The sequence below is a fragment of the Anabrus simplex genome, chromosome 4, assembly GCF_040414725.1.
Source record: "Anabrus simplex isolate iqAnaSimp1 chromosome 4, ASM4041472v1, whole genome shotgun sequence".
NCBI classification, from domain to species: Eukaryota; Metazoa; Arthropoda; class Insecta; order Orthoptera; family Tettigoniidae; genus Anabrus; species Anabrus simplex.
The window spans coordinates 275,727,552-275,748,309 of NC_090268.1; the positions used below are offsets into that span (position 1 = coordinate 275,727,552).

Below are 20,758 nucleotides of genomic sequence, written 5' to 3' on the forward strand. Positions count from 1 at the left end.
GAAGCACTATCAAACTTCAATATGAAGGAATCAAGATATTTACAAAATCTAAGTAACAGTGATCTACTGTACAAAGCGCAGGAGTTTGCAAATGCTCACAGCAAAGATATTTCATCAGGGGTATCACAAGGGGTTTTAAGTATGAGATCAGTACTTGATGGTCAGATATCACAAGTGAGAACAATCAGTGAAATGGATTCCCTTAATTTAGTAAAAACCACTTCCTTGTTGGTTAATATTGACTTTTCTTGGTGCAATTAGATCAATAGTCATGAACATTATCAAGTCACCGAGCCTCCGTGGCTCAGACGGCAGCGCGTCGGCCTCTCACCACTGGATACCATGGTTCAAATACCGGTCACTCCATGTGAGATTTGTGCTGGACAAAGCAGATACAGGATAGGTTTTTCTCTGGGTACTCCAGTTTCTCCTGTCATCTTTCATTCCAGCAACACTCTCCATTATCATTTCATAGCATTTATCAGTCATTAATTATCACCTTGGGAGTGGCGACCCCATTGTACTAATAGCCTATATCTGTTTCATTCATTACTGGTCAAAGACTGGAAAACAGGCTGTAGGTTTTCATTTTCATTATCAAGTCACCAATCAGCTTGTATTTTCACCCTATAAATTCATTTCAATAATGTGCACATTAAATATAAGAAAAGAACACTATTGAAGACCAACAGTTGTTATTGTTTGCAGTAGCGGTAGTGATCAGGAGAACAATGTAATTCCACCTAGTTGCCAGAAAATTTTAACTACCTTGATTAATTTAAAAGTTTTGCTGCAACATCTAAAGTTACCACTAAGTTACTGAAGCTGTGAATACAGCTGGGCACTTAAATTATGGTGCTTGTTTAACACAAAAAAAACTCTTTACCAGTTGTTTGGATTTTGTGTTAATGAAGTTCCACTGTATATAGAGACATATATTTCAAATTTTTTAGGTATAAAAGTAATTGTTACACATTATAAAATTAATAATAATGGATGTGAGTCAAAAAAATTAAAAAGGCCCCCCCCCCCCGGGTTTCTCACCTTAAAAATTTACCAGGTGCCTACTAGTCTGTAGTTATGCCACTGTTTCTAGTGCTGCAAGTCAGCAACTGTCATGTCTAATGTCTAGAGCAATCTTTTTGTAACAGCAATAACAGTGACAAAATTGGGATCAATTACAAAGTTCTTTCTGTTTGGAAATATATTTTATTAAGAATATCCAATATCCCATTTTTTCCACCAATAATTTAACTCACATAAATTATGAAAATTTACTGGAGACTGACTGACTTCAAAAATACAGAACATTCAGACTGCAATGTAGCATTTCTTGCCTTAAAAGATATTGTTGTGAAAAGTAAACAGTCCATGCTTTCAGTATTGGATATTGGAATGAACATTACCACAGCTGTACAAGTGCATGCATTAAATTACCCCTCATTTGCATGTACATGTTCAAATGTATTTTTTGTATGTGCTGATGGTTTTTTTGTTTTGTTTCTTTTTTCAAGTTTACTTTGTTAGTAGATGAAAATAACAAATAAGTAATGTGAAAACTTATGTTATGCTTCTATTCTGCATACAGTAAATTATAAGTTTTATAATTCAAATTAAAATAATTAGAAATTCTATCTATGAAAAACTCTTGATTATTTCAACTAATATTCAAAGAACCTTGTTGAAATTATTTCGGACATGTATGTGGTCATCATCGGCAACTGAATCTGGGCAGGAACACTTTAAATTATGTGCCCATAACTTCGTGTGATGGACAGTGGTGTTCAAGGATTTTTATTCTTTACACATGTTAATATAATACAGAATAATTTAAAAATAAGAGAAAGATTCCTGTTATGTGAAAAACTGCCTTAATAATGTAAGCATTAATTTGCGATGAGATCCAGATTGGAATTCTTCATGAATTTTTTTAAAAAACTAAATGTGAATTTCTGTAATCTTCATTATTATCTAATGCATAGCTGTTAGCAACTGGGCTATCTGATACCTGCAAGTTAAAACCTACCTTACAAATTTTGTAATTTCTTTTCCTACAATTATGTACTAGCTGAAACTTGTTTTTCATGCTGGTTAATTTAATAGATCAATCAATTTTTTTGACAAATGAGTGCTGTACCGGTACAACAAATGTTATCACATTTCTGTAGTATGGGCTTCTGAACGTTCCATTTAGTAATTAATTATTACACTTTGTGTAAAAATATACCCTGTTTGAATAAAGTAGTTACATGCTTATTAAGCACAAAGATTATTAGTCTTAGTATGAATATTCCCCCAAAATGTTTAGAATTTAGCTTCTAGGTCTAAGATATTTTCCACTGCAGAATGTCCAAAAACTACCTGAACATATTGTAGCTTCTGAAAAGAAATTAATTTCTTATTTAACTGGAAATATGACCTAATATATCATTTATAAGCTTGATAAAATCATTATATGTCTAAATAGAATCAAATTAAAATAGTTTGATAGAGGAGAGATTTACATTTCCTGAATTGGCCTGTTACAATAGACATTTTACAACAGTTCGTAAACTTGGGAAAGCTTAGGGACCAAATTGATTCATGAAATCATACATAGTTATGGCAGGTACTGATTGCAAAGATTTCACAATGAAAACTTAATAATAATAATAATAATAATAATAATAATAATAATAATAATAATAATAATAATAATAATAATAATAATAATATTATGCACATTCTATACATAATACACAGCCATTTCCTTGATTTAACATTGTTAATGGAAGAAACACACTGTATATTCACCAAAAATTGTTCCTGCCATCAAAACTGTGGTACCTCCGAGGTTAAAATTAATTAGGATATCCATCTGATTTATGAATTAATTTATTTGTTACTTTATTAGTTGCAGCCAAGAGGGATTGATGAATTATTTTAGGATAACTTATAGGAAAATCTAAGTCCCCCACCTCTAGGTGCTGACCCGTAATTGATTAATACCTACACTGTTCACAAACCACAGAAATGGAAGTATCTGAATGATTTAAATATTTATATATAATCCATTAATATAATTGCCTTCTAAAGGACTAATTTATGTGTATGCTCATCCAATCAAAATTGATATTATACTTGCATTTAACTGTATTATTATTCCCATATGTAGATTTATATATACCAGTAAATGTTTTTCAATTGAGGATCATAACATTTGTGTAGAGGAAGGAAGTTGGAAGATCATATTTTCCAAGTTGCACAATTTTGGTAAATATAATTTTGAATGCCAAGCCAATGATACTGAGAAATGTAGTTGTCTGGTATGAGTCATTTAACTCTCGATGCCAAATGGGAAACATAAGGCTTACCTGAAACAGGATATGGGAGAGTGGTACTTAAAAAATCTACTGTATTATAAGATTTTTTTTACTAGATTTATATAATAATGATCATATTTTACAAATAACAGATCTAACAATTTAGAGATCTTCAGCATTCATAACAGGATATGCCAGGGCAAAAGCAATTTATATAGATTTTTCTTCTTGTAACTCTTATTACAGAGGTTGCACAACCTTACAATTCCCATCCAGCTAAAGACTTAATACTGGTAGGATATTGAAATAAGTTAACATAGTACATTTATATTTAAATATAATGGCACAGGTAATGGCAGTATAGCTGTGACAGTCTGGCCACTCCAGTCCAGCAAACTTTCAAACAAGCCAACAATGACACTGTATCCTTGCAAGAGTGAATACAAATAGCGTACACACATTTGCGATGTGGGAGGGATGGGCTGCTACAATGATTAGCTCCTCTATTCTCTATAAAGTATTTTTAAAGCTCTTAAATTTGTGAGTAATATTCAATCAATTTTTTTCATGGACAGTAATATGACAGAAATAAATTCCACAATACAAGGCAAGGAGTTCAAATTGCCAAGAGTAGGCATGTAAGTCCCGTTGTGAACAATAATGACTTCTTTAAATAAGGAAAGTGCCCATCCCTAAATACTTTGGCCTACAAAATTTATATTTATGTTTAAAAAAGAAATGATTTTGAATAATATTATATGCCAGACAGACCCACACAAATACAACATGAATTTACACAGAATGCTTTATTGAACACCGCATATCCATATTGGTAACCATGGAAACATTATTTAATTCACTCATGAAATGAGCATGCAATTTTGGCATATACATGCTAATAGTTTCTCAGCTCTGTGGCCTCTCCTTGGAAACCTTAAACTATCAGCAATGAAGTGCCAACAATGTCATAAATACAGTGCTGGAAAACCACATGGACAGCATTTCGAGCCTCAGATGCACAGTTACTGGAATGCAGTATTATTGAAAACAATGCACTTGTGTTGGCTATCATTGTGCAAATAGAAGTGTCTGTTTAGTTTTTCACCTAAGCATAGAATTATCACTATCATAACCACTAACATACCATTCATGATGGGGTTTGATATGAACTCAAAAACTCACAATAGCAGTTTTCCTCAAGTCAGTCAACATTTGAAGGTGATATTTACAAAGTTTTTAATATTCTTTTTATAGGAGCTCATAAATGATTGCAGTGTCCCAGTAATCTTTGTGAATAAACACTCCTCATGTTCCAGCTACAGACTGTCACAATGCTGAATTGAGATACACTCCACATAAACCTTGGTTTAACTTACAAGGACTGAAAAATCCTAACCTATTTGACAACATGTATTCAATTGTGCGGGACAGTGTAATCATTAATGATCAGCATCTATAAACTACTCTACATCAAGTACACAGGGCATTATTTTACAGGCTGGACCATTGATCACCATCAATCAAACATCATTCCTTTCGTTCAAACAAAACTTCAGATTTTGTTATGAACTAGTAATATATTACACTATCTACACAACACAGAAGATTAGAGAGAATTGCCACAGCCTATAACTGGGACTACTAATGGATACGATAAAACTTGTGCTGTGTGACATTCACCTTCCCTGTTTAGGAGGTATCACTGAAACTGGTATGCAGACAAGGAAACAGGAGGCAGTTGAGTCATTGTGGTTCTCCTACAATTAAAATAACTAACATATTTGCCAAAAAGTCTACCACTCATCTGTTTCCAAGCAAAATAAATTCCTATGTGGATTGCTTTCCCTCTCAAAATAAAGGTATAGATGATGTCTTGAAATTTTGAAATGAAATTACTACAATTTTCAGCCAAACATATGTATCCTAGTTCTACTAGTTGAAGAAAGAAATTCATGCAAACATGACTTCCCTACAAATACCTTACAAGCTCTTGTGCTTTCAAAAAGCACACTTCCACCACAGGAAGACGTGTTTCTTTGAGTTGCAATATTTATTGTCAATACCGTACCTTCTATATTTCCTTTCTTTCCCTGTGATTCACAACAACTACATATATATCCTGCACTTTGAAAAAAATTGTCTGCAGGCTTTCTATTTCATTTCCAGCCATACGTTATTGCTTCGAAAGCATAGTGGGATAAGGACCCATACTCTGAAGCAAATAGTGTCTTTCTTCAGAGATGGTTCCAAATTATTGTTTGGTGGTTCTCAGAATAAACGTTCATTTCTTCACCCACATCACACATCTTGCAACACAATAACTAACTTCATTCACAGCACCTAACACACATTTTACTTCATAATTTTAGTATGTGTTCAGTTATGTAATTGCGGACTTCACTAAGATCCATTCAGAGACAACAAAGGCAAAAATCACACTCTCACTAAAGAAGAAATGCACAAAATCTCTTTCCGTTAAATTCCATCTTTCAAAGTGTATGGTCCATTTTTCTTCGGCAGTGCATTTGCGACAGGAAGGAACTAGTTGTGCGATGTAAGTGCAGCACACGAAACTGTGGAGTCTTATTCTAGATGGTGATGAGTTGAGGCTGTCCCAAGGATGAAAGAACATGGGCTTATATTTACATAAGTGGCACAGAATGAACTTTATTATCATGCTGGTACGCTTTGGCAAAGTAGCTATTTATTGAAGCTAGCAGGAAATTAAGGCTTTTACACTGGAGGAGCAGAATCCAAGCTCACGTTTTCCAGGCTATCTTGATCAATCTGCACAAAAGATATTAACAAAATATCAGTTTAGTTATACATTTATAACTAATGGAATGGGAGAAAAACTAATAATGAATAAAGTCATGTGTAGAAAAATGGGAACTTAGATAGGAGCACATATTAGGATAAATACAATGAGTTGTCATGTAATACATTGTAGTATGTATGAACAACAAATCATTTATAACTCTCAATGATGAGATCCCAACATTGTTACAAGTTTCTATGACTTCTGTTTGTTAGAAAGTAAACTTGTGTCCTTGTCCTAAGATGGTGCATCTCTTTTCACACTTACCCCTATGGAGATGAGCTGCATGTACCATTTTAACCACATATCAGCCCTCATAATATTCTTGAACTTATGTCAATACCAGAAATTGAACCTGGCCCTCCAAAGGCGGCAGTTAATAGTGATAAGCCATTATTCTCCAGTGCATCATGGAAGACCTAGTAAAGGCTATATCTAACAGCCAAGACCATGTTAAATACCAGTCCATTGTGATCTGAGAGAATACCGATCGACTGACCATTGATCTGCATTTAGGGCTGTTGCCCAGATGGCTGTGTGTTTTATAAGTACCTTTACTATTCCCTGTATACAATTATACTGCTCGCATACATTAAAGGGTACATCAATTTGTATATATTAATTTGTTCATTTTTGCTCCCAATATTAGTAAATAAATAATTTGTTAGAAGAATTTAATATTATATATCTTATCCTTAGCTGAAGTACATACATACTTTGTCACATGAAGTATAAAAATAAAATTGCAATATTTAGAAGTTAATTTATGTATTATTTCAATATATATTACAGTCCAGCTCCTTGGCTGAATGGTCAGCACAGTGGCCTTCAGTTCAGAGGGCCTTGGGTTCAGTTCCCAACTGGGTCGGAGATTTTAATCTATGGTTAATTACCTTGGCTTGAGGACTGGATATTTGTGCTGTTCCCAATATCCCTACAACTCATACACAGTCAACACTATTCTCCACCACAATAACACACAGTTTTCCATACATGGCAGATGCTATCTACCCTCATCAGTGGGTCTGCCTTACAAAGGCTGCATCAGACTAGCAGTAGCCATAGTTGCACAAAATTAATATTTACTATGAATTTTCTCTCTTATCCTTGTACCCTTGACAGGATTTGGGGACTAGAAAGTTTTTGCCATATTTTTTGGTCCTGAGCCAACTGCATAGCCTCATCATGGAGGGACTTCCTTATTAGTGTCTTGATTGGTCTACTCATGTGATTGGTGTTCATCACTGAGGTCATCTTCCTAGCACTTTCCCTTCTCTACTGCTCTCATTCTTAACATTTTATTCAAGTGTAATCAATTTCATCTTTGGTTCATACTGACTTAATATAGATAAAAGTTCTTACCAAGAATTTACATATATTGTTTACCTATTCAATACCCTTACATTAAATGGCCTGTAGAGTCATTATGTCTAGAGGACATGTTTCGACGTATGTTGTGGTCATCTTCAGATTTTAATGCAAATTATAGGATACACAGAATAAACATTACATTCATATGAATAAAACTAATGGGAAAGAAAGAATTTTACATACAGAGTAAAAGCTAATTTTACAATGAAGAAAGTTTAAAATATTTGACATAGTTTTAAAATCTTAATGGGCACGCGGCTGTGAGCTTGCATCTGGGAGATAGTAGGTTTGAATCCCACTACCGGCAGCCCTGAAGATGGTTTTCCGTGGTTTCCCCATTTTCACACCAGGCAAATGCTGGGGCTGTACCTTAATCAAGGCCACGGCCGCTTCCTTCCAACTCCTAGGCCTTTCCTATCTCATCGTCGCCATAAGACCTATCTGTGTTGGTGCGACGTAAAGCCCCTAGCAAAAAAAAAAAAAAAAAATCTTAATGGAAGGATATGTACTTTAAGGTAGGAACAGGTTCCAGGGAGGAGGGACATGTGCTGTCCATAAGCTCTGGAAAAGCATTCTTTCTGATTACATTAGACACATCTGTAAAAGTATTAACTGATTTGGTAGAAGGCAGCCTGGGTAAAGGCGGTCATCTTTCATCTTCAGTTCTGTACTGACTTAATATAGTTAAAAGTTCTTAGCAAGAACATAAGAAAGTCAAGAATGTTTGTAGACCTCGAATAAATAATCCTGATGATCAAGGAACCAGCATCCTTTCAAACAACTTCACATTAGAGGAGTTGGATAAACTTGTAGGATTCCAGCAAGATATAGCAGAAATTTTAGATTGTTTTTTTTTTTTTTTTTTTTTTTTGCTAGGGGCTTTATGTTGCACCGACACAGATAGGTCTTATGGCGATGATGGGATAGGAAAGGCCTAGGAGTTGAAAGGAAGCGGCCGTGGCCTTAATTAAGGAACAGCCCCAGCATTTGCCTGGTGTGAAAATGAGAAACCATGGAAAACCATTTTCAGGGCTGCCGATAGTGGGATTCGAACCTACTATCTCCCGGATCCAAGCTCACAGCCGTGCGCCTCTACGCGCACGGCCAACTCGCCCAGTATATTTTAGATTCAGGAGGTCAAATTTACTGTGTTACTATTATACTATCCAAGGCTTTTGATATGGTAGATCATGGAGATTACCAACAAAAATGAGGGCTATTGAACTAGACAAAAGAGTGTTTGAATGATTGGCTAAATTTCTAGAACAGAACTCAGAGAATTAAGATTAGGTAAAGTGTTATCTGATCCTGTAATTATCAAGTCAAAATGACGATGAAATGATGATGAAGACACATACACCCAGCCCCCATGCCAGCTGTCAATGGAGAGATGGCGTGGGAGGACATCAGTAGACGAATAAGTTTGAGTGGTGTCTTTAAAAGTAGGGAAGATCACAATATGAAGATAAAGTTGGAATTCAAGAGGACAGATTGGGGCAAATATTTGTTTATAGGAAGGGTAGTTAGGGATTGGAATAACTTACCAAGGGAGATATTCAATAAATTTCCAATTTCTTTGCAATCATTTAAGAAAAGGCTAGGAAAGCAACAGATAGGGAATCTGCCACCTGGGTGACTGCCCTAAATGTAGATCAGGATGGATTGATTGATTGATTGATTGATTGATTGATTGATTGATTGATTGATTGATTGATTGATTGATTGATTGATTGATTGATTGATTGATTGATTGATTGATTGATTGATTGATTGATTGATTGATTGATTGATTGAACCAATGGTGGTTAAAATTCCCGACCCTGCCGGAAATCAAATGATTTCAGAAAGTCTTTCAAGAATCGTTCTGTCCAGGATTTTGTACAGGTGGTACAATGATTAAATCAGCCTGTAATTCATGGGATCATCTCCTTTCTTACCTGGTTTTAGGATTGCTACCTAAATTTGCTCCATTTTGGTATTCTGCAGGGTTTTTTTTTAAGTTACTAAGAAGATCTAACAACCATTTCCTAGTAGCAGGTCCAAAGTGCTTTAACTGTTTGCATTGATGCCCATATGACAGTTTGTACAGGGGGCCTAGACCTGGGGGTATGAAGTATTTTTAAAATTTTGGAAGATGAATGGCAGTAGAATAACACCCACCATATCCCCCGCCTGTTTGTGGGGGGCGGTTCTACCACTTCAACGTAATACTGACTTTTAATTAATTTTCTCGAAAGAAATACACCTGACTACATTATATTTTTGCCTTTCCCTGAGAGCTAGGGGAGGGGGGCTGCAGCCCCTTCCTTGCCCCTGGGCATGGGTGCCCTTGTCTGTTTCATCCAGGCCAGCAGCTTTCCCATTCCTGCATTTATTAATTGCTTTATCCAACTCCTCTAATGTGAAGTTGTTTGAAAGGATGCTGGTTCCTTGATCATCAGGATTATTTATTCGAGGTCTACAAACATTCTTGACTTTCTTCAGACTTTCCGTTTTTTATAAGCTGATATATGTTTTGGTCTGTTATCACATTACTGTGTAATGTGGTGTCCGGTTCCATGGCTAAATGGTTAGCATGCTGGCCTTTGGTCACAGAGATCCTATATTTGATTTCCGGCAGGGTCGGGAATTTTAACCATCATTGGTTAATTCCGCTGGCATGGGGGCTGGGTGTATGCGTCATCTTCATCATCATTTCATCGTCAATACAATGCACAGGCCGCTTACGGGCGTTAAGTTAAAAGACCTGCACCTGGCGAGCCGAACATGTCCTCGGACACTCCCAGCACTAAAAGCCATATGCCATTTCATTTTGTGTAATGTAGTCTTAGTGAGATCATTGTCCAGGCGGTGTAGCAGTCCCCAGGCATTATAGCCACTTCTCCCCATATTCAGTTCGTCCATCCATTTTAACCATTCTTCTCACTTTGATGCTGAAATGGATGAGATATCCTGCAGTCCACATGTAATACGAGGGTGAATCAAAAAGTAAGTTACACTTCCAAGTCAGCCATTTATGAAACTACCTACACATAGGCAACATGGCTATGACAACATACAATGTAAGTTCACTTTTCCACATAGTCCCCTAGAGACCATAAACATTTCTTGGAACGGTCGACCAACTTTTCGATTCCGGATGCGTAGAAATCACCTCCAGCGCTGTGTAATCACCTGGAGACAGCTGCTTTCACCTCCTCATCGTTTTGGAATTGTTTCCACCAAGATCCTTTTTCAGCTTACCGAACACATGATAATCGCATGACGCTAAGTCTAGACTGTATAGACAATGTTGACATACCTCCCAGTTGAAATGCTGCAGCAGTTTGGACATATGGCAGGCTGTGTGAGGTGTTGCATTATGGTGCATCAAAACTACACCGGCACTCAATTTTCCCCGCCGCTTTTCATTAATTGCCTTACGCAACCGGTTCAATGTTTGATAAATACAAAGCCGAATTGATCGTTGTGCCTTTCAGCATAAATTCCATGTGCACCACGCCCTCCATGTCAAAGAACACTGTCGCCATTACCTTTCCTGCTGAAGGTTGGACCTTGGCCGTCTTTCATGGTGGTGATGTGGTGTGCACCCATTCCATCAATGTTCTCTTTGATTCGGGGGTTAAGTGGTGGACCCATATTTCATCCCCTGTGGTGATTCACCGCAGAAACTCGTTGCCCTCCACAGAATACCATTGCAAAAATGCCAGTGATGATTGAAAACATTGTCCCTTGTGAAAATCAGTGAGCAGAGATGGGACCCATCTTTGACACAATTTACAAAATCCAAGGTGCCGGCAATTTTCTGCAGTGTTATGTGCTGATTCTCTCTACTGGTCTCATCCACATGGTCAAGATTTGCAACGGTACAGGACGTTGCGGGCCTGCCTTCACGATATTCGTCCGTGAGATCCATTTGTCCAGAGTCAAATTGCTTACACCAATTTACAATACATGGGCAAGAAATTGCATGCTCACCATATACAGCAGTGATTTCACGATGAATGTACATGCAAGTGAGCCATTTAGCCCACAGAAATCTGATCGTTGCACACACCTCCAATTTGGAGTGAACATACAGTTGACGCGCCATTGAGCCTAGCCCGCTCTGCACACATGGCATGATGGGATACCACACCAACCTTCCTATCAGACATGTCAGCAGTTACTGTAGCTTGCTCCATGTTGGCCACGGTCACGACACACAGCGTTCTCTCACAGCAAGCTATGTAACTTACTTTTTGATTTGCCCTTGTAGTTTCATTGCTATGAGGATCTGTGACAAATTGATAGAAATATTTTTTCATGAGAGCAGATGTTTCAGGGGTAAGTCCTTGAATATATCTGGTTCTGCATCCTCTTATGAGATCAACAAACTCATCATACTGCATGTGTTTAGTGATGGTGGAATGCTGTTACCTTCTCATCTAATATTGTGGCGTATGCTTGCCAATTTGTTTTCTTGAAATTGTACCTTTGTCTAAATAGCAGCTTGTAACTGGTATAGGATAGGACGATGTTGGGTGTTCGGTGTAGAGTCTCACATACAGACTTCACAGTTAGGTGGGCTGCCTTCACACTCTCTCTGGTAAGACACCAATATTAGAGTTGGTTCCACTGTATGGGTCCCATACTAGGACTACTTGATACATGAACTGGAAAACATCCAAAGAAAAGCAGCAGGATTTGTTCTTGGTGATTTTCAACAAAAGAGTAGTGTTATGAATATGTTGCAAACTTTGGGCTGGGAATACTTGGGAGTAAGGATACGAGCTGCTTGACTAAGTGGTATGTTCCGAGCTGTCAGTGGAGAGATGGTGTGGAATGATAGTTGTAATTCAAGAGGACAAATTGGGACAAATATTCATTTATAAGACAAGGAGTAAAAGATTGGAATAATTTATCAAGGGAAATGTTTGATAAATTTTCAAGTTCCTTGAAAACATTTAAGAAAATGCTAGGGTAACAAATGATAAGGAATCTGCCACTGATGCCTGTTTGACTGAATGTACCATCGAAAGTACAAACGTGAAGAGAACCAAAGCTAATAGGCATACCTCATTGCAGGGAGATAATATGTTTCCTTTAGCGAGTAATACAGGGTGAGTCCTACAAGGATTGTATGTCATTCCTGCAAGTCACATGTTGGTAAACAAGAGCGCTGTTGCCATCACACAATTCCCGTTTGTCCATAGAAAACACATCAACTTTGATGAATGGATAATTAGATTGTAAAACAGATAGAAAAACAATAAAATTTACCCCATTATAATAAATATTAAAAATACTCAGCCTGTAGACAAGCGTTGTAGTGTGCAATTCTGATTCACTCTCAGCAATTTGAGCTTTATGAATCTTTAACATATTGGTGCAAATTGCATTTAAAAATCTATAGTACACTAAAATATGCTGTTCAACACTTAATTAAGAATCCATTAAATGCACTATACTAATCAATTACTCCTGTGTAAGAAGAAATCACACTGTACAGAAGCTTATTGCAAACTAGCTGAGACCATGACTTCACCGGATAAGTTACATGGCCCAGGCAGCTAATGCAACATCCACTCCCTCAGACACAGGAAAGGGAATAACCAGAAACTGGTCTGAAGCTTGCACTGTAAATTAAACCTATTTGTCTCATGTACTCTTGTATATTATTTGAATGAAAAACATAGCCAAAGTTTTGTCTGCAATCATAAATTGCACATTTAATTTTACTTCAATATCATTATCAAAGAAACAGGTTTTGAAATTCTACAAGGATTTAGTCCATTTAAACTACAGACTAAAGCTGAAATGATAATGTTAATATGGTCATATATGTGGTTCTATACAACCATGAAAAGGAAATACCGTAATTCTTTAAACTAATTTTGGTTCTTTCAAGCCAAGACACATAAATGGTAGGAACAGGGGTAGGATTAATTTGTAATGAACACATTATTTAACAAAATTAAAGTAAGGTTATCAGTCACTGTACCTCTCTTGACTGAAGTTTATGACCATTTTGTCTGCTGCTGCTAACATGATTCTGACCTTCTTCACCATCCTCTAAGTCAAGCACACTTATACTAAGAGATCCAAGTTCAGGATCTGGGACAGAACACTCCTGTAGTAGTCTAACACTCTTTTCATTCTGCAAAAGAAACAAAATGTAATGTAATTCTGTTTATCAAATCAAGGGGCAATAACATTTAACAATTAATTAAAATCTGATCATCCTAAAGGATATGAAAATTTTGTCAGGGCAAGGTACAGACAAAGAGATAATACTACCCAAATATTTCAAAATGGTTACTCATCATTCTCAGGTTTAAATTTCCCTGCTGTCAAAACCAAAATCATTAAATACATTCTGGATTGTACCCACAAGAGTCTTGTACATGAATTCTGTTGAACCTAAAAGGACCTAAATAGGATATGAAGATCTAAATATACCACCTTCTTTTTCCACAGCCTCTTCACTAACGGATGTTGCTGAATGAAATGTTGGAATTCACCAGCTGTTCATATTTGTATATTTTTGAGGCAAGATATTTCTCTTCTTGTATTTCTTTTGCCAAGTAACTTGCCTTGAAGAATTATTTGGAATTCTCTTCATGTGGTCTAAATATGATGAGTTTCTGTATTTAACTGGCTGGATTAATTCTCTTCAATAAATTCCATACTAGATCAGTCCAGGGAACTTTCAATAGGCAACCATATGTCTACTTCTCATATGTTTCTAAATCTTTATTTATTAAAGCTTTCAGCATCCAGGACTCCATGCCATACAGTAACACAGGCCAGGCACCTAACCCATACCTTAATTTCAAATTGATTTTATAGGAATTTTTCCCATTTTCATGTCACGTAAATACCGAGTAGCCCACATATAGGTGAATTAAGAAACATATCTTACTTATTAAAATACTTTAATCAACACATCTATATATATAAAATATGAGTATTGTCTGTACATTGCTCAGAATTAAAAAAGAATGGTATTTCTGTATCAGTCGTGTCCACAGAAACCAGGAAATGCTCTTTTTAATTTTCCATAATTTCTGTCTGTCTGTCTGTCTGTCTGTCTGTCTGTCTGTCTGTCTGTCTGTCTGTCTGTCTGTCTGTCTGTCTGTCTGTCTATATGTACACGCATCACGAGAAAACAATTTAATGAAAATCAGTGTGTAAAGCCGGGGAATAAGCCGCTAAAATCTAGGCCATAAATAATTGTATTCATGCTGAGTGAAATGGTAGTTTAGGGGAAGGCCTAAAATTTTATTCTCAAATATTTATGTGGTCCTATTGATAAATACTACAAAACTTAATTTATATAGAATTAAATTTTTGATCATTTATGTCATATACATTTTTAACATACCGGCTATGATAAGAGATATTCATGAATTTGGACTTTTGTTGCTAAGTCCATATCAATACCGAGCCATGAAAAAATGGTTAAAAAGAATGTAATGAAAATCAGTATGTAAATTTGGGAAATAAGGAACTACAGTCTATGCTATAAATAATGTTATCCACCCTGGTTGAAATGGTAGTTTAGAGTGAGGCGCCTAAGATTTTGAGTTGAGAACGGTTGGCTGTTGAGAGAGCTCTTGCATTATTGTAGTGATAAAGTAGTTGAACCCTATTGAAATAACTTAATTTTGTATATTTGTGATTCATTTAGTGCTATTTATATAGTGGTGTTTAGTGCTTCTTAGAAGTGAAGCTTCCACGGTGTGAAGAATTATTTAATTTACAGTATTTTCCGGGTTGAACCGTGTTGTACTTGTACGCATATCACGTACAGTTTGCCGACGTTTCGAATACATTGCAGTATTCTTTGTCAAGGCGACTGAAATACCCCTACTCGATCCGAGGTAATCAGTCTCCCAGGCAGAAATTACACTACTAGAGTGGCCTTGATCTTGGCCTGTTATATCCTAGCCTATCTGGCTGACGTAAGCCCTGGCTGTCTCGCGAGGCTTCTGGAAAGTTTATGTCCCAGCCAGGTAGTGGGGGCTTGCCCGCGCTGTTATGTAATGGGGTTGCGGCCCGTGTGTTTATGTTGTGGTCTGTATGTCTTAAACTATGAATGATGGGCATCCAAGAATTACTGATTTTGTATCCTTCTTCTAAATTTATGTTATTCGGATGTTTCTTGATTTCGATAGCCTCGCAGATTTTCCTTTCCAGATTCCAAGGGATAGCTGCTAGGATCTTGGTCTTGTCAAATGATATTCCGTGCCTAGTTTCGTAGGAATGCTTGGCTACTGCTGAAATATCTGTGTTTTGGTTCTTGGTGTGACGGATATGTTCTTTTAGGCGGGTGGAGATCAGACGTTTTGTCTCACCTACATAACAAGCTCTGCAGCTACATTCAATGTGATACACTCCAGGGACCTGTAATTCTATTGTGTCTTTTACTGGTGGTAGATAACGGGCTAGCTTACGGTGAGGTTTATAGATAGTTTTTATGTTGTATTTGTCCAGTATCTTTCCGATCCTGTCTGTAGTGTTTTTAATGTATGGCAGTATCGCTGTTTTCTGGCAGGTCAGTTCTTCTTTCCCGTTGTTTTCTCCTGCGGCGGTCTTTTCTTTCTTCTCTTCTGATTTTTTAAGGACTCGTCGGATGTTATTGAGCGAGTAGCCATTTTTCCTAAGGGTTTCCGTGAGGTGTTCTTTTTCTTCCTCGAGGTGCTCTGCGTCAGATATCGCTATGGCCCTGTTCACTAGTGATGTTAGGACAGCCTGCTTTTGTGATGGGTGATGATGAGACGAGGCGTGTAGGTACCTGTCCGTGTGAGTGGGTTTCCTGTATACTGCGCGACTCAGCGTCCCATTGGGGTTACGTATTACTAGCACATCCAGGAACGGTAGTTTTCCGTCTACTTCTGTTTCCATGGTGAACTGAATATTTACGTGTATGGAGTTGAGATGGTCGAGAAATAGCTGTAGGTTATTGCTCCCATGAGGCCAGATTACAAAAGTGTCGTCCACAAAACGGAGAAAACATTTCGGTTCAGGGCAGATGTAGCTAAGGCTTTCTGTTCGAAGTGTTCCATATACATGTTTGCTATTATTGGAGAGAGTGGCGACCCCATCGCGGCCCCTTCTGTCTGTTCGTAGAACTCCCCGTTGAAATAGAAATAAGTGGTGCTAAGGCATTCTTTAGCTAGTGTTGACAGGTCTTCTGGAAGTTTCTGATCTAATAGCGGAAATACTTCTGTTAGCGGCACCTTGGTGAAAAGTGACGTGACGTCAAAGCTTACTAATAGGTCCGTACTTTCAATTGATTGGTCCTTAAGGAGCTGGATGAAATGTCGGGAGTCCTTCACGTAGGTTTCAGTGTTTCCTGTATGTGGCTGAAGTAGTCCAGCTAGGTAACGGGCGATCTCGTGCGTGGGAGAGCCTATAGCACTCACGATAGGTCGCAGAGGTATGCCTTCTTTGTGGATTTTAGGCAGGCCATACAATTTTGGAGGTATCGGGTCCGAGGATATCAGTTTCTTCTGTATTTCGGCTGGGATACTGGAATTTTTTACTAGTGTGTGGAGTTTGTTCTTAATGCGGTTGGTAGGGTTCCAAATTTTCCTGTATGTAGAATCGGTGAGTAATTGTTCTATTTTCCGAGTGTAGTCTGTGCGTGTCATTATCATCGTAGCGTTGCCTTTATCTGCGGGTAGGATAATTGTTTCCGTATCTTGACGTAGTGTTTTTAGGGCATGAATTTCTTCTTTAGTCAAATTGGATGGCAGCGGCTTTGCAGATCTCAGTAGACATGATATATCCTGTCTGATCTCCTCTGCAGATTCGGTAGGAAGGTGCCGGATTGCAATTTCTACTTTGCTAATTATTTCTTCTACCGGTATACTATTCGGAGCTACTGCGTAGCTGAGTCCTTTTCTCAAGACCGTGGTAGTGGGTTCACTGAGTGGCTTGTCTGTGAGGTTTACTATTACATTCTTCTTCAGTGGGGCAGGTGGTTTCGGTTTCTGTTTTTGTAAGAGGCGGTTGAATTTCTTGTTTTGCTTGGCAGTGGCTAGTTCCAGTGTATGCTGGGATTGTGTGTTGCTAATGCTGTCTAACATGGTCCAATCATTGAGCGACAGAGTGCTGGCAAGTTGCAGGTGGAGATGAAATAATTTATTGTTGAGGTAGTCCAGAGTCTGTCTTGTGTCACTGATCCGTTCTCTGAGGAGTTTTATGCTGGTTTCGTGAAGAATACGGTCAGTCCGTCGGTTCTTGGTCTGATATTTCAGTCTCACACATGCTGGTATAATGCTGTTGTCCCTGCAGCGTTTCAGAAAGGCGAGTCGAGCCAGGTAGTTACTCATTTTCTTCCGAAGGTTGTCGAACTGCCTAGTAGCTTTGAGAATATCCTCCCCGTAAAGGTTTCGTATCTTAGAAGTGAAGCTTCCACGGTGTGAAGAATTATTTAATTTATTTTCCGGGTTGAACCGTGTTGTACTTGTACGCATATCACGTACAGTTTGCCGACGTTTCGAATACATTGCAGTATTCTTTGTCAAGGCGACTGAAATTTAGAAGAAGGATACAAAATCAGTAATTCTTGGATGCCCATCATTCATAGTTTAAGACATACAGACCACAACATAAACACACGGGCCGCAACCCCATTACATAACAGCGCGGGCAAGCCCCCACTACCTGGCTGGGACATAAACTTTCCAGAAGCCCCGCGAGACAGCCAGGGCTTACGTCAGCCAGATAGGCTAGGATATAAAAGGCCAAGATCAAGGCCACTCTAGTAGTGTAATTTCTGCCTGGGAGACTGATTACCTCGGATCGAGTAGGGGTATTTCAGTCGCCTTGACAAAGAATACTGCAATGTATTCGAAACGTCGGCAAACTGTACGTGATATGCGTACAAGTACAACACGGTTCAACCCGGAAAATAAATTAAATAGTGTTTAGTGCTTGTTGGTAGAAATTGGGAGTAGTGATATTTATTTCAATTTTATAACAAGTAATTTAGTTGGTCTTCAGTAAATTACGTTTTCTAGGTTAAGTAGGCTAACTAGGTGTACCTTGTTTCGAATTTAGGTTTAAGAAATACTTTAGGTAATAATATTAACTTTAAAAATATTTGTAAATATCTGTAGGTTCGTTGGTATAATACTTACAAAGGCAGATTATCATAAGGAATAGTATCATAACTTCTGAGAAAGAAAGGATGAAGAGGTTCTGGAAGAAGAAGAAGAATAAGAAGAAGAATGAATGAAAAGCCTTAGGTTCAATGCAATCTATAGGTGGCCAAATTCAGAAACAAGAAGAAGATGACTTTTTTGTGGAATTTTACTTTCAGTTTTCAAGATAACAAAAATTCAAACCAACAAAATGTTTGCTTTCTATAAAGGAAATTTAGATGTAATTTTTCATTTCCATATGTCTTTTTATTGTAAATCAACTCCTGATCAAACTGGGACACATATAGTTGTTTTCTGAAATATTTAGCAATTTTATAAAATATTTTCTAAACCACTACAGTCTCAGCATTAACGTCTGGCACTACAGAATATAGCATTGGCACTTGTAGGGTTAAATAAAGAGAAATTTCGGCTTCTTGGAACACACTGAATTGCAGAAGCTGCACGTCATCGGGGAATAAAACATAATGAACAGGTAACATCAAATAGACAAATCAGATTTGTTCAGACAAGAAATACCTTTATGTGGCCACTGAGAAGATGTTGAATTAAATAACAAGGGCAATTATTTAGAACTTTTGAATTTACTTGCTCAGAATGAATCAGTTATATGAGGCCATTTACAGCCTACATCAAAAAAGAGACTTCAGCAGAGATTCAAAATGAAATTCTTGAGGTAATAACTTCTGTTGTTAAGGAAAATGTTAAGTCAGAAATTCAAGAGTGGTCTTTTGTTTCTATCCAAGCCAATGAGACAATTACCTGCTGGTGAATGATAAGACATTAATGGATCTCTCTAAGTTCAGCCAATTTTGAGTAATCATAAAATCAGATCATTAAATGATCCCCCTTAATAATTGAAGGTGAAGACTGACCGTAACCCGCAATACATTCTGTACTTAGTAGGTTGCTAAGCGACTAACACTTTCATAATATTCTGATATATGTGATTTTCATCCTTAGTAATGTCGCTGCATGCAGCCATGTTCAATTACTATCTGTTAAAAACATATCAGATGTAAAGCTTTTCAGGCGTTTGCTCTATTAACCAGCGTTTTGTCTTAGGTCTGACAATAGACTCTGACACTGACACATCCCACTCTGACGAGTCTAGAAACGCTGGTTAATAGAGCAAACGCCTGAAAAGCTTTACATCTGATATGTTTTTGACATGCTCTATTGGTGAAAAATATCTAATTCCCTCCATGGGAATTTAGAATTTTCCATACTATCTGTTAAGCCAGAGAGTCTATACTTCCTTTGATCACAGAATAATACTATTCCCTGCTAGATACCCTTTGGTTCTCTAACCTTTTCCAGCTTCCAAATATATCTAACAAATGAGAGATCATTCCTAATAACTTACATGCTGCTAAGAGAAAAGAGTAAAGTCTACAAATAAAGAGACCCCATCATGACATACGCCTTAGACATTATATGGGAACACCTAACGAAGAATAACTACCTTCACTAGAAAGAGGCCATGTATCTTAAAAAAGTTCTGTGCCCCACAAAAAAACGTGTTTTCGAGACTAACCTATGTGCTCAAAAGACAACGGTTCTATACAGAAGAACTGCGATTGCCTTCTATGAACAGAATACCAAGCTTTACATCAAGAACTGCAGGATAAAAAAATGAATATATGGATAGATTTTTATCAAACTGGTGGCATGACGACTTCAGAATGGATGAATTCTGACTACAAACTGTGGGATACCATAACACACTTCTTATTCCATGTTCATAAAAGCATTGAAAAGGGCAAGCAAGTCAATGTGACTATGACAGACATATCGAGACGAGTTATTTGACCTATTTATAATGAATACTGTGGAGCAGTACGGGTCCTCTAGTATTTGTTTATTTCTGATTTAATGGCATTTCAGAGTTTTCTCAGCAAGTCATCCAAGCGCACTGTATTGCTTACTGAAAAGGAAATGAAGTTGCCGAAGGCCTGCTCTACAAGATGGAACTTTGACTCGAGGGCCATCAACAACTACAATTAAATATTTCAATGTTTTGTACCAAGTTTTTAACACAATAATCGATAATGAAAATTCTCACTGGGACTACGACACTATATATCGTGCAAGGGCCATGGATGACACAA

The 20,758-nt window shown here is 37.4% G+C and overlaps 1 protein-coding gene across 1 annotated transcript in view; it reads right to left on the bottom strand.

Annotated features, from left to right (window-relative positions):
* Positions 1-3,412: 3,412 nt before the first annotated feature.
* The window catches only part of LOC136871872 (trichohyalin), a 371,843-nt gene continuing 354,497 nt past the window's right edge, over positions 3,413-20,758 (bottom strand). The window contains exons 19-20 of the mRNA XM_068227389.1: positions 13,475-13,630; positions 3,413-6,089 (exon numbers count right to left, since the gene is read on the bottom strand). Of these exons, the coding sequence (XP_068083490.1) occupies positions 6,036-6,089; positions 13,475-13,630 (210 nt within the window). The 3' untranslated portion in view covers positions 3,413-6,035. The remainder of the gene's footprint in view (positions 6,090-13,474; positions 13,631-20,758) is intronic.